The sequence below is a fragment of the Pediculus humanus genome, genomic scaffold, assembly GCF_000006295.1.
Source record: "Pediculus humanus corporis 1103172108289 genomic scaffold, whole genome shotgun sequence".
Taxonomy (NCBI): Eukaryota; Metazoa; Arthropoda; class Insecta; order Psocodea; family Pediculidae; genus Pediculus; species Pediculus humanus.
Window position 1 is genome coordinate 130288 of NW_002987858.1, and position 14743 is coordinate 145030.

A 14743-nucleotide genomic window follows, 5' to 3' on the forward strand; every position below is an offset into this window, starting at 1 on the left:
AATCGATCGATCCATCGATCGATATCTCGATAATAATATTAATAAAACGGTAGAAATCAATAATTAAATTTTTTTTTTTTGCAATGTTTACAAGTGCTTATATCACTCGATAATCGTTTCCCGTTTTACTTGTGCGACTTTTTTTTTTTTTTTTGGTACCTGAACGTAATAGTAGTAATTACGTGTTACGTAATAACCAGCCTCTCTCTCTTCCCCCCCCCCCTCTCTCTCTCTTTCTCTTAAAGTGGTTCGAAAGCATTTTCCGGGGTGTCTTTTAATAATAAAACTCTTAATTAATTAACAACAAAAAAAATTATTTTAATAATTTTTTTTGGTAACGTTCGATTCGTTTTATCATCATCATCATCATTATTATTATTATTATTATTATTATCATTAAAACAAACGAACGAGAAAGTACCTTAAAAAAAAACAAAAAAACAAACATGGCGGCCGAAGAATAATTAATAATTGACACGTGGTGAAAATTTAAAAAACGAAAATTTTTTTTTCCGACGTGTATTTTATCATTATTATTATTATTATTATTATTATTATTATTATTATTATTATTATTATTATTTACCCTTTCTGGAAAATTTTGTACGAAAGGGAGAAAGATGTCGGGGTTATTTTTCACCCCCTCACTTCCCCGTGAGTTCCTTTTAACGAAATCCAATGGGAAATTTCAAATTTGTAGGGAAAAAAACTAGTTTGCAGGGTTTGTTTGTTTGTTTTTTTGTCTGCGTGCGTGCGTGTGTGTGTGTGTGTGTGTTGTCCATGACTTCTACTAGATTTTAAATATGTTAATGGTTTCCAAGTGCAAGAGCAAAGTCATTCGGTTAAATTAAAAAAAAAAAATTCGTGCGTCGATTTGAGCTTACATACAAACAAGGGCATTAAATTATCGTAAAGAGGAAAATTTTTACGAAAAAAGAAAAAAGGAAAAATAATAAAAAGAAAATATAAAAATTTAACCTCAAGTTTTTTAAACGTCCAAAAGCGAATAATAGAAAAATAAATTTCTTAAGGAATACGTGACTTTTATCAAGGGCCCCCCCAAAAAAAAAAAAAAAATTTTAATAAATCACAACGACAGATTAGACAACTCGCGTGTATAGAGAAATCAAAATAAAAAATGTGGCGGGGAGGTAAAGGTATCCACCACCACCACCATCACCATCACCATCATCATCATCATCATCATCATCATCACCTTACGTCGTATAAAAAAAAAAAATTTAATAGAATCACATAAAATTAATTAAGGCGGAATCGACAAACGTAGATAGTAAAAGAAAAAAAATAGGAAAAAAAAATTTTTTTTTTTTTTTTTTCTTTGGGTGGTGGAACCTGAGATACGAATGTGAACGTTTCTACGTAAAGGAGAAACTTTGATCAGTGTTTTTGTGAACACTTCCAAACATTCCCTCTCGGTACTTATGACGGTTCTCCCGGCGAATTTGGATAGTCGTCTTTTGGGTCGGATGATGATCTGAACTGTTCACACATCTCGTATTTACGTTTGTGTTTATTTAAAGTTAAAATAAATAAATAAATAAATTTTTTTCGTCGTATATATACGTAAAAGAAAATTTCGAGAAAAAAAAAATGGCCGCCGAAGCATTGAAAATTTTTATCGCTTTTTTCGTTTTTGGAAATCTTAAAGAAATTTATTCTCAATCGAACTGTAAGTACAAAAACAAAAATTTTTCTTATTTTATTTTACTTTTTTCGTGTGAAAATATCGTTCGTTTATAACGGTCGCGTTTCCGAAAATCGATCCATCGATAGATCGATCGATCTATCGATCGATGGATCGTTACGAACTAAACGTTAACTGACTGGTTGTTGGAAACGACATCGTGTAATCGACTTTTGTGTGACCTAGCCTAATAGAAAACGTGATAAGCTTACTTGGCCCTCGGGGTATTTTAAAAATCTTATCACACGAATTATCCGTTTCCGTTTCCGTTTTTCAAATTTTTTTTTTTTTTTTTCCTTTCGATCAATAATTTTTTATTTTATTTTGTGTTAAACAGATCCGTTCATTAAACAATGCAAATCCGACAATAAAGATTTAACGAGATGTTTTCTCTCAACGATGCATCACATTCGTCCTTTTTTGGCAAAAGGAATTCCGGAAATAAACGTGGCATCAACGGAACCTTTTAAAATCGACGAACTCAGCCTTTCTTTGACTACGGGTCCGAACGGGTATAAAGTTACCTTACGGGACATCGACGTTTTTGGCGTGAGCAATTTCACGGCAACATCTCTCAAGTAAGTTTTTAATTTTTTTTTTCTTCTAATAACGATTCGAACGTCCCGTTCGCTTGCTTTTCTCTCAAACCTTAAAAATTAATGTTTAGTCTAATTACTTACACGAGTGCATTGAAAAGTATAACTCGTAAATTGACTTTTTTTTTTTGTTTTAATACGCGAATTTTGTGGGAGTCGCATTCGTATATGTATGCGCGAGTGCATATATGCGGTATGATAAACATATTAAGGCGTCGTAAATTATGTATACATATATATATATATTAATAATTTATCGTTAAAAAAAAAAATAATAATAATAAGGATGACAACGAGAAAAAAAAAAATTTTAAACTTGCGTTTCGAACGTGATATCGTTAACTCCGGGTATCCAAACGTTCGACATTGATCCGAATTTAACGTTTCTCTCCTTGTTCCAACTCGTTCTTTTTTTAGGTGCAGACCAATTACCTTTGAATTTTTGAAATAATTTCGAATCCGATATGTTTTTTATGCTTTTAACGAGTCGTATGTCGAAAAATTTTTCGTTTTCGAATGTGTCACCGCAATTTTTCAACACGACCTGACTATTTTCCCTCGAATTTAAATCGATTTCTTCGAAAAACGTGACGGGTTTCGAATTGACGACGTAATTAATTGCGAGCTCTTCGTCTTTTTGTTCGTAATTTTCTATTTCGGATGCATTACCGTCTTTTAAATTCGAAGAACAAGGTATTAGATCGTCGTCGACGTCATCGTCGTCGCAAACGACGACGTTCGCTGATCTTTTTAACTCTTTATCGGTAGCGTTCGAAATGACGGATTTATCGAATAAAACGTCGACGTTTTCTTGTTGAATCGTGACATCTTTATTTTTAGAACGTTCTTTAGTATGAGTTTTATTTTGAGATGATTTGGGAGCGTTTGTCGTCGTCGTCGTCGTATTTTGTATCGATGTTCGATGATTGCTCGTTTGTGGTAAACTCGGATCGTTTTTCATTCTTTTCGATGCGAACATAGCTCTCCGATGATTAATATCTTCGTCCCAAGATCTCAAAATCGAACCGTAATCCAATAGTGCCATTATCGGTAGGAATACGATAAAGATAAAACTCATTATGATGAAATTACAAATGAGTTGCCATATAAAATGAAAAAAATTAAAATAAATGTTCGAACTGAAACCTTCTCTTATACCGAAAACGGGTGGTAAAAGGGTACCGATGAACCCGCTCACCAAATGACACGCGATCACGTTCGAATAATCTTCTATGGGGGAATTATTTATCATGAAAGAAACGAAAAAATAAATTCCACCGTTGCAAAGACCGATGAGTAAAGCAGCCATCGGGTAATACACATCCGCACCCGATGCTATAACGGCGACACCCGCCATGCTCGCCTGCATCGATCTCATACCCGTCCATTTGTGTAAAGGTTCGCAGGGACACGTGAACGTGAGTAAAAGAGCCGTGGCCATAGAACCGAACGCCGATAATAACATGTTCGTTAAAACTATACCGTAAAAATTATATTCTAAATGTCCGAGCAAATAATTTTCCGTCGGTATGCTTATACCGAAAAATCCAACGAGCATTAAAAAATTACCGAAAAGGGTCAGGCTCGGTCCGTTATCGGGTATCGAACATATATCCATGTCTTTGAACCTCATTATCCTCTTGTTCATTACGAGCATGCTCAGACAGGAAAGAAAACCGCCGGACATGTGTATTAAACATCCGTAACTGTAGTCTTTGTATGAAACTTTGACTTTGTTGAAAACAAAACCTCTCATCCATCCCGAACTCGATAGGATCCAATGTATTAGTATGGGGAAAACGGCACCGGATATCAACAGGTTCAATATGAAACTCGCGAAAAATGATATTCTGTCACCTATGGCGACAATGAGTAATCCGGATACGGCAACTATTATTATCCAACCCTCAGCAAAATTATTCTTATCACTTTTATCACTTAAAAAACTATCCAAACCTATGAAACCCCCGTAATCGTCACCGTAAGCGAACAGGTATCCAATTATACCGTACACGACAGTGTTCACCGATAAATCAATAATGTTTTGAAAAATTAATGTTTGTATGTTGCTACTCGGTACCGAACTCACGTGTGATAAAAACAAACCCGCCCTTATCAGTATAATTGAAGTTAACTTGATAAAAATTGACGAATCTAAAATTTGTTCCGATAAAACGTAATCAGATTTTTGTGTACCAATTTTCTCGTCATCCGAATTATAAAAAACGTCCATATTTGTTTTCATACGTCCCAAACACTATTGACAACATTCGCTATTATTATTATTATCATTATCATCATTATTTTATTTTTTTTAAAAAAATTTAAATTTTTTTAATTCGAGAATTTTTTATTTTCGATTAGATTGGCCAACGGTAAGAAACCGTTCGAAACGAAAATAGTTTTTCCAAAATTAAGAATCGCATCGAGATATTCATCGTCGGGCGTTTTGATAATATTACCCGCGACCGGAAATGGTACTTTTCACGGAGTTTTAGGTGACGTCACAACCGTATGCAGAGGTTACGTGAGCATAAAAAAACGTAACGGAGTCGATTACATGAGAATCGATTCAATGGATTTGGATATGGATGTGAAAACTGTTAGAATGATGGTTAAAAAAGTACACAACAGCAATAAAATTTTGAGTGAGTTTTCCCTCTCTCTCTCTCTCTCTCTCACTCCGGGGGAAAGAAAAGTATTGAAATAATTATTATTATTTTGGTTTTCAGCCGAAGCGACAAATCTTTTCTTGAAAGAAAACGGTCACGAAGTACTTAAAGCAATGACGCCACAACTTCGTAAAAAACTCGCATCCTTTTTCTTACAAATAGCCAATAACGTTTTCGAGAATGTTCCATTGAATAATTTTTACCAAAAGGTTTGAAAAAAAGGAAAAAACAAATAAAATTTATACCAAAAAGTCTGAAAGAGTGCGCGCAAACGTATGAATGAGTATAATAATAATAATACACGAACGTGTCCTCCTGTCCCCAATTTTCCTCCTTCTATCCCGTTTTTTTCCTGTTTTCCCCAACACGAGAATGAATGTAATAAATATTATTAAAGCCAAAAAGTAAATGTAGTTTTTATTATTATTATTATTATTAATTAAATTAAATAAATAAATAAAAAATCAATAAAAAAAAAATTTTTTTTTTTACGGTGTTACGTAAATGATAAAAAATCTATAACCACGTCTTTTTATCGTTGCCATTATTATTATTATTATTATTATTATTATTATTTAGTTTAATTTTTTTTTGTTTAGTTTGTTGTTTAAAAAAAAAAAAAACGTTGTAGTTAATAAATAAATAAATAAATTGTTAATAATTAAAATGCAAGTTTGAGTTTTTATTTTATTTTTATTTTTTATTCTTTTTTCGTTTATTTAAATGAATGACGTCACGGGAATATTGTTTTCCGTATGAAAAATTCATGAGAATTTTTTAAGATTTATTTATTAAATTAATAAATTAAACACGTTCGTTTAAATCGAACGCGTTTAAAAAAAATTCAAGTTTGCTATGGAAAAATTATTATTATCTCAACTTCGATGATTTTTTTTTTTTTATCCGTGGCATTAGTTCAGGGTAAAGTTCAAGTTAGCCGGGAGTTGTGGTGTCCTCCTGTAATCCAACTACTCGGAGGTTGGGTATATAGGATGTTTTAAGGTCGGGGGTTGTGGGATTGGATTTTTCAAGTTGATTAGGCACCCGCTAAGGGTAAATCGGAAACTTGGATGCCTTGGGAGAGTCTGAGGTAGCCAGGTTGAGTCCGAAAAGGAGGGAAAAATCGGTCTAAAAGTCTCACCGAGCTGAGAGTCGTGGGTTCAAATTCTGGGAGTGGGAGTTCGATTTCAGCTCGTCCAAACAAGAACGGATTTGTACCTATGTAAGGGGATAAGTGACCTAGCATCCTTTCGAGGCATTGGGGATGCGTTGATTCTTGCTCGAGAGGGTGACACTAGGTACTTGATCCATCTCTCTCTCTCCGGACACTCGCAAACTCTGCGGAAGAAGCAGGAACGATGGCAACAGATCGGTGGATTGTCACTCGAAGGGTAAAAGGGGAAGTACCGGAATCTTCTAAAGGTGGGATTCTCACCCTCGCAAGTGTGGACCTGATGATTCTGGCTCAGGAAGAAGTTGAGGCTGAAATGCAGGTTAGCGCCTTCCTTCGGGAAAAAGAGCACGGTGAAACCACGTCCAGGAGTTTTAGTTGAGTGGTGGCTTCGAGAAAAGGATTGGAAAGAAAAAGGAACGTTGATGGCGGCGACGGGAGGTGAGTCGAAAGGGGAGCCGGGAGGAGGGTAAGGACACGAATAATAAAATGTTTAAAAAATTAAGAATTTTAATAATAAAAATGACGAAAAAAGAAAAAAAAAACTCGACCGCTATTTTGACCAGTTGTTGATAATATTTAAGGTATGCTTAACTAAAAATTGCAAAACCTGAGTTGTCTTAGGTCCAGTTGTTGTTGTCGTTGTCGTTGTCGTTCTTACCATATATGGTATTTGAAATTTTTCGTTTTTTGAATATATTAAAAATCCGTGCGTGTGCGTGTGCGTGAATTTTTCTATCCATTTTGACTATTCGAATGCATACGACAAAATAGTCACGTACGCCTCATGTGGCATAATAATAATAATATTTAATTTATTTAAACGACAACACTAAAAACATTTTTTTTAAAAAAAAAAAAAACATGACAGTTCGACGTCGTCGAGTTTTTTTTTTTTTTTTTTTTAAATTATGTGCTTGCCTGTTATAAAAAAAAAAATTCAAGGCGCCATTTTTTTTTTTTTTGTTTTAACTCTTGTTACATTTTTCTTAAAAGAGAAAAGAAATTTTTTTTTTTTCTCTTACTCCAACGATTTAATTTTTAAGGTACGTAAAAGAAAGAAGAAGAAGAAGGTATGAGAAAATGGCGGCTCTATCGTATGAATAAATCGAGATCAACGGTTTATTATTATTATTATTATTATTATTATTACATTTCACCGAGAATGGAATGACGGAGGTGAAATTTTAAAGAAAGAACAACCGTTTTACTTCGAGTACTACTACTACCACCACTGATACTACCTTCTTCTTTGAAAGTTTTTTAAACAGTTTCAGGTAGTCACTTATAAAACAATGTTATACAGGTATTTATTTTTAACGGTTATTTTATCCGTTTTTCCGATAATTAAAACTCAAGATGACGACGATGACGATTTTCCAGTTCGTAAGTAACAAAAAAAATTTTCTTTTTATTTTTATTTATTAATTTTTTTCTTAAATTTCAAAAAATTATCATCATTATCTTCGTGTCTTCAGCGGATTATATATATCAGTGTAAAAGAAACGATCCGGATGTGAATGCCTGTTTAACATATGCGGCAAATCATTTAGCCAATCATTTTAAAGATGGTATTCCAGAATTAGGAGTTCCAGGTGTCGAACCTATATCCATCGATGAAATACAAATCGCATTAGGTACAGGACCGGATGGATATCGTGCTATTTTTAGAGATATCGATGCTTATGGTGTCAGCAACATGACCGTAACTGGAGTTAGGTAAGTGAAAAATTCTATTTCGGTAAATTCCTACAGCAAAATTATAAAAACATGGCGTTTGTCTGTTTCCAGAACGGATTTAGATACTCTACAATTTCAATTAAGTTTTTTTATACCAAAGATATCAGCACAAGCCAAATATAGAAGTTCTGGAGTTTTGATTATGGTTAAAGCATCTGGAGGTGGTGAATATTGGGGTGAATATGGTAAGTTAACCTCATAATAAATTTTTAAACTCTTATTTGATGATAAAAACAAGTTTTTGTATTTTCTTTCGTAACGGTTTTTTTTTTTTATTAAAACATTTCACTTTGATATAGTCGACTTAACAAAAAAAAAGAAAGACTTTCTAATTATTAAGTGAAATGCGTTTTGCAAAATGCGGGCATGAATCAAAACGAAAGTAACGTACTAAATTTTAAAAAAAAAAAAAATTTACCGCTATATTTTTTTTTTTTTTCTGCTTCTTCATTGACGTACGTAAAAATTTATCTGGTTTGTATTAATTTATTGGGGGGGGAAGGGGGAAAATCCATTTGAAATTTACCGTAAATACAAAATCTCTCTTATCATTTTATTTATTTATTTTTTTTTTTTAAAAAAAGTAATAAAAATTATTTTTTTTTTTTCTTAAACGTGTTTAAACATTCGCGAGCACGTTGTTTTGTTTACATAACAGTGCCATCTTTTATTTAATTCACGAACTAGTTTAAATTTTTTTTTTTCACCGATAGATGTCACTAAATACAATTTCAATTTACAAAATGTAAAATCTCTTCATTTGTTTACATTTTCTTAAAGGGATAAGTTATCATTTAAAAAAAAAAAGAAAAATTTATTATTTAACGTAGTAATAATAATAATAAATTGTTTTTAATGATAATGATGATTTGATAATGAAATTTAATATCCATGTTTTAACTTAATCGACTTAAAGTAGGGAGAAAGTAGGATTAAAAAAAAAAAAAAAGAAAATAAGAGAAACGGTTTCACTTTCATTTTCATCGTTTTAATTTAAAAAAAAATTTTTTTTTTTTGATTACAGAGGGTGTGAGAGCAAAAGTTTATTTTAGAGCAAAAGCTCATCCCGTAGGAAGACACAAATATTTAAGCATCGAAGAAATCAAAATGGATTTCAGCGTGAAATCAATTAAAATGGGTATACAAAACATACACAATGGAAATTCCGTACTCGGTGAGTTTTTTTTTTTTTTTATTAAAACACAAAGACGATAAACGACGTCGATATTTATCGATACATCGATATATCGATCGATCGATCTATCGATAAATTCTAGTTTTTTACCTTCACTTCAAACACCCACCCCCGCAATTAAAAAAAAGAAATTTTTTTTTTTGTGTCACGAATTCGAAAGTAAAAGTGAAAGTGTTAATGAAATTTTTTTTTTTTTTGATGATATCAGAATGTGTTGTTATCAATAAACAACAAACGGGTGCGTTTACAAACAAACAATCAAACAAACAACAATGTTTGTTGTGCTTTCGACGTCATCGCGTACATACAACGCAATCCCTTTGCTCCCCTTTCCAGTTCGAAATTTTTTTAACCATTTTAATTTTTTTAACGACTTTATTATTATTATTATTATTATCATTTAATGTCGTTTGTTGTTTGTTATTGTGGTTGTTTTACAGAAGCCGCATTGAACTTGATGATAAACACGCACGCTCAAGAATTATTAACGGAAATGAAACCGTCATTGAGAAAAGAACTCGTTGGAAAAATGAAAATATTTACGGAAAATATTTTCGCAAGAATTCCATACGACATTATGGTAGCAGACGATTAATTTATTTATTACTCTTTCACCACCACCACCCCCTCCCCCGTAATAAAAAACTCAAAAAAAAACTATTATTATTATTATTTTTACCCTTTTAAATTTATTTCTCGTTTTATTTATTAAAAAAAAAAATTACCTCTCTAGTATTGAGTAAAAATTTTTACACAATCTGTGATTTTATTATTATTATTATTTATTATTATTATTATTATTATTATTATTATTATTATTATTATTATTATTATTATTATTATCATTATTACTATTATTATTATTATCGTACAGTTTTTTAATTTTATTCTTGTTGATGTTTTTTATATATATATATATTAATAAAAAAAAATGGCGTAAAATTTAATTAAAATTTTTTTCCCCCCCCCCAAAAAAAATTCTTTTTAAAAAAAATTACCTTTTTATTACTCGGATCGGAAGTCGTAATAAGAAGTAATAAAATTACGGTGGTAATAAAATTTAATAATAATAATAATAATAATTTTTTTCGAAAGAGAGAAAATGTCCCGTTGAGAGCGAGTTTAAAAAAAATTTTTTTTAAAAAATGTGTTATTATTAATTTTTATTACCGTAATAATTATTACTTTGTTATTTTGAGAAATGTCGATGTAAGTTTACATACAAACGTACAAACAAACAAACAAACGAGCGTGTAAATAAATGAGAGAGAGAATTCATTGATAAAACGACGAAAAGAAAAAACTTTTGACTTTTATTAAAAAAATTACCACCGTTTTTAATTAGTAATTAATTACCGTAATTACAAAAACGTCATAAAATTTAAAATTGAATTTTTTTAAAAATTATATCATTTCACGGTTTCGATCAATAATAATAATAAAATCATATCTGATAAGAAGTAAAAAAAAATCCGCGATAATAAAATTTAATTTTAATTAATTAATTAATTATTACCGATTATTGTAATTAAATTTTTGTCAATCAAGTTTTTTAATTAATTTTTTTTAACGGTTTTTTTTTGTTTCAATAAATTAATTAATAAAAATAATATTGTTTTGATAATATGATGAATAATTTAAATTTTACGGTCGATTAAATGCATTTAAATTGCACTCGAAATTAATAGCAGAAGATAAACAATTTTTTATTATTATTTTTTTTTAAATGAAATTTTCGTAAATTTTTTTGATTATGTTTATGAAAATAATAAAAAAAAAATATGTGAAAAGGCCCCGTCATGATGACGTTGGTGATGATGGTGGAGGTGGTGGTGGGGATGGTGATGGAAATGATGATGATGACGATGGTAATGGGGATGGTGATGGAGATGGTGATGGGGATGTTGGTGATGATCTGATGATGGAGAGTCAGATGATGATGATGATAATGATGGGGATGGTGATGGAGACGTTGGTGATGATCTGTGATGGAGAGTCAGATAATGATGATGATGATGAAAGCGGTGGTGGTGATGATGATGATGACGATGATGGTTTTGGTGGTGAGAGTTGTGTTGGCTATGATGATGAGGATGGTGTTGGAGATGGTGATGGAGATGACGATGGAGACGTTGGTGATGACGATGATGAGACTAGTGTTGGTTGTAAGAATGGTGTTGGCTATGTTGATAATGATGATGGTAATGATGTTAGTGATGATAGCGATGATCAAAATTGTTTCATTTTCGGCCCGATTCGAAGTAAAACATAGATAAAAAAAAATTATTTGGAACGGACCAAGTCCAAAATTTAATCATCCCTTCGATCCTCCTTCATCCCCTTTTACATCCCGTTAAAAATAATTAATAATTAATTATTCGATTATTAATTAAGACCGAATCGGGAAAACGATAAAAAATTTTACAGGAAAAAGGGTGGAAATTTTTTTTTAATGTTTCCGGTATTTCCAATGTATTTTTTTTTTTTAATGGGTAAGATGAGGGCAGAGGGGGCGGGAAGTTTTTCGACCCCCCTCTCGACATCCTCTTACTCCTCTTCGTCCCGCAATATTGTTTATTTTTTAATTTGAATTATTATCATTAAGTCATCAAGCGTGGATTTTAAAAAATTTTTAATTATTTGCAATTGGTAACAAAAAAAACTTAGTAAACTTTTTTATTTATCAAAGTGTCGTCAATAAGTTTTTTTATTTTTTTATTTTTCTAATGACACGTTAACGAAATAAATTCTAATTCGTGTTCGAAAAGATTAGAAAAAAAAATTTTCAAATTTCCTATCGTGCGTACAAATGAGGAGCGAACGCAGTCATTTTTACAAGTACTTACGCACTTGAAAATTTTTTCACATTCAAAAGGGAAATTATTGATGATCCCTTGTGGAAATTTTCCGAATTGCTTTCCCGTGAGCAAATCTGTTGTTATAAGAAGGTTGATGAAACTTTAAATCTTCACTATCAGCAAAAGTGTGTTAAGTTTCATTAATACCAAAATGCTTTCAAACACAGGATTTATTTTCTTAATTTCAGCCTTTTGCATCGGTTTGGGATGCAGCGATCCACTCCGTAAGTAAAACAAAACAAATTTAATTATAATTAAATTTCAATTGATTTTTTTTTTCCTTCTCCTTCTCTTGGTTGCAAACCGGGAGGTACCAACAGATCGTAAGAGGTGGAGAAAGACATGTAAAATAATAAAATAAAATTTTTACAGCAAAATTCATTAAAGTATGCAAAAGAAACGATCCAAATTTAGACGACTGCATATTGAATACCGTCGAAGAACTAAGACCTCATTTAAAACATGGTATACCTGAATTGGGAGTTCCACCATTGGAACCATTTGAAATTCCAGAAATTGGTGTGAGCGGACACCACAAACAAAATTTCACCGCTGTCGGACGTAACATAAAAGTTTTCGGTTCTACAAATTTCAAAGTTGAAAAATTCCAGTAAGTAAATCAATCCTTTCAAATTTCCCGCGTTTTTTTTTTTTTTTTTTCAAAAAATCTATATTTTAATCTTATTGTTTTAGCGTCGACTTGTCTAATGAGAAACATCCAAAATTTATGACGACCATTTTATTACCAAAATTGGACATTGAAGGAGAATACGAAATCAATGCAAAACTTCCCGTTTTGCCCATCAAAGGAAAGGGTTCATTTAAATTTACCGCACGTATGTATTATTATTATTATTATTATTTAAATTCTTATTCCACGTCTTTTTTTTAACTTTATTAACTTTTGTTTGTTGGAAAAAGTCAAAACGGTAGCCGATGCTGTAATGACGGGTGAAGTTTATCAAAAGGACGGTGCTGAATATTTGAGATTTACCGAAATGGATTTGAAAATCGATTTGGAAGATTACGAAGTACATTTGGAGAATTTATTCAACGGTGATAAAATATTGGAAGATGCAACCAATCAAGCACTCAATGACAACAAGGAAAAAATGAAAAAGGCATTGATACCAACGGTCGCAAAAGTGGCATCGGATTTCATGATGAATTTGGCAAACGAAATTGCCCGTCATCAATCTCTCGATGTTTTGTTACCCAAATAATTAATTCGTTATACTTTTTTCGTTGTCAAAGGTCAAAAGAAACCAAAAAAAAATAAAAAAATAAAAATTATAATGACATAAAATATTATTGTTTTTACAAATAGTTAAATATTATTCAATTTATACCTGTAGTCTTTCTTATTCGTCTTTTCCTCTTTTTTATTATTATTATTAACACTGCAGTAAATATGTGCAAAAATGTGCCATCATTTGCCGCCGTTTTGATAATAAAGATAGAAAAAGAAAGAGGAAAATGTTTTAGTTCCTGTTTAATAAAACCTCAAAATAATATTTAAAAAAAAAAAAATTTAATCTGTGATTTTAATTATTGTTTACATTTTAATAATTATAATAATAATAATAATAGTGTTTAATAAAAGACAAAATTAAAAAAATTTTTTTTTTTTTTTATAAATGATTAAACCTAATAGCTATCATAAGTTGTAAGTTGCCCTTCTTCCATTGAAGACGAAGATGATTGATTGGAAAGAGGAAAGAAGAAGAAGAAGAAGCAGGAAGAGGAGGAGGTGGAAAAAGAAAAAACAAAAAGGAAAAGAAAAGGAAAAGGAAGAAGAAAATAGAAAAAAAAAAAAAAAATTTTTTTCCCGTCGCGATATCACGTTAAAAACTGCTGTTAATGTAAAAGCATACAAACGAACCAAACGTCAAGGTTTGAAAGAAGAAAGAGCAACTGAAAAACTTGAGAAACAGCAAAAATTAGAAGCGGAAAGAAAGGTAATCAATTATTGACCTAATGACCTCTCCCTCTCTTTCTCTCTCTCACGTGTTTAACTTTTGATTTTTTTGTTTTTAGCGATGGAAGAATTCTCAGACGAGGATGGAAATTCCGAATCGGAATCCGTTAGAATGAAAATAAAAATAAAAAGTGGAAAAGGAGGAAGAGGAAGCACGAGAAGGAGGAAAACTCAACCAAGGTATACGAATAGCGATGACAAAGACGAAGATGATTGATTGGAAAGAGGAAAAAAGAAGAAGAAGAAGAAGGAGGAGAAGGAGGGGGAGGAGGTGGAAAAAGAAGAAACAAAAAGGAAAAGGAAAAGAAAGAAGAAAATAGAAAAAAAAAAAAATTTTTTTTCGGTCGAAATGATTTTCGCAGCACACAATGCTTTGGAAATTCGAGTTTTTTTCGTTTTTTAATTTTTTTTTTTTTTTTGGTTTTTCGTATAAAACGGAAATGACGTCGTCGTTTGCGGGGGTTAGAGAGGGTAAAGGAGAAAAAAATGAATTAGGTTAAGAAAAATAATAATCTAAAAAAATGCTATTTTTTTTAATTTTTTATTTTAATTTCATGACTCGATGATTGATTTTAGATAATTTTATTATTATTATCACTGTCGATATTATCATCAATATCAATATTACTATTATTATTATTAATGTTAGTCAAAGTATAAGAAAAACTAAAATAAGTATAAAATGTAATTCAATAATAATAAGTCAAGTTTTATTTTATTTTATATGAAAACGCGTTTCAAATTAAAACAAAATATTATTATTATTATTTTCACTATTAAACACGACAAGGCTCTTATTTGTCGGGGTTTTTAAGTATTTATCCCAGG

At 31.1% G+C, this 14743-nt stretch overlaps 5 protein-coding genes across 5 annotated transcripts; 4 read left to right on the top strand and 1 right to left on the bottom strand.

Moving 5' to 3' along the window:
• Positions 1 to 1611: 1611 nt before the first annotated feature.
• On the top strand, positions 1612 to 5188 carry Phum_PHUM535070 (protein takeout precursor, putative; the record flags this gene model as incomplete). Its single annotated transcript, XM_002431497.1, has 4 exons — positions 1612 to 1690; positions 2043 to 2283; positions 4666 to 4949; positions 5034 to 5188. 4 exons carry the CDS (start codon positions 1612 to 1614, stop codon positions 5186 to 5188), a joined length of 759 nt encoding a protein of 252 aa, XP_002431542.1.
• Phum_PHUM535080 (ammonium transporter, putative) lies at positions 2612 to 4546 on the bottom strand (the record flags this gene model as incomplete). Its single annotated transcript, XM_002431498.1, has 1 exon — positions 2612 to 4546. The coding sequence occupies one exon, from the start codon at positions 4544 to 4546 to the stop codon at positions 2612 to 2614; it is 1935 nt and encodes a 644-aa protein (XP_002431543.1).
• A 2251-nt stretch (positions 5189 to 7439) lies between the features above and the next one.
• Positions 7440 to 9674, top strand: Phum_PHUM535090 (Circadian clock-controlled protein precursor, putative; the record flags this gene model as incomplete). Its single annotated transcript, XM_002431499.1, has 5 exons — positions 7440 to 7530; positions 7623 to 7863; positions 7936 to 8069; positions 8909 to 9058; positions 9520 to 9674. The coding sequence occupies 5 exons, from the start codon at positions 7440 to 7442 to the stop codon at positions 9672 to 9674; spliced, it is 771 nt and encodes a 256-aa protein (XP_002431544.1).
• Positions 9675 to 12066: 2392 nt separating this feature from the next.
• Phum_PHUM535100 (high affinity nuclear juvenile hormone binding protein, putative) lies at positions 12067 to 13204 on the top strand. Its single transcript, XM_002431500.1, has 4 exons — positions 12067 to 12161; positions 12310 to 12547; positions 12631 to 12773; positions 12859 to 13204. The coding sequence occupies exons 1-4, from the start codon at positions 12089 to 12091 to the stop codon at positions 13158 to 13160; spliced, it is 756 nt and encodes a 251-aa protein (XP_002431545.1). The 5' UTR covers positions 12067 to 12088; the 3' UTR covers positions 13161 to 13204.
• Positions 13205 to 13634: 430 nt separating this feature from the next.
• Positions 13635 to 14132, top strand: Phum_PHUM535110 (uncharacterized protein; the record flags this gene model as incomplete). Its single annotated transcript, XM_002431501.1, has 2 exons — positions 13635 to 13830; positions 13975 to 14132. The coding sequence occupies 2 exons, from the start codon at positions 13635 to 13637 to the stop codon at positions 14130 to 14132; spliced, it is 354 nt and encodes a 117-aa protein (XP_002431546.1).
• Between the last annotated feature and the right edge of the window lie 611 nt (positions 14133 to 14743).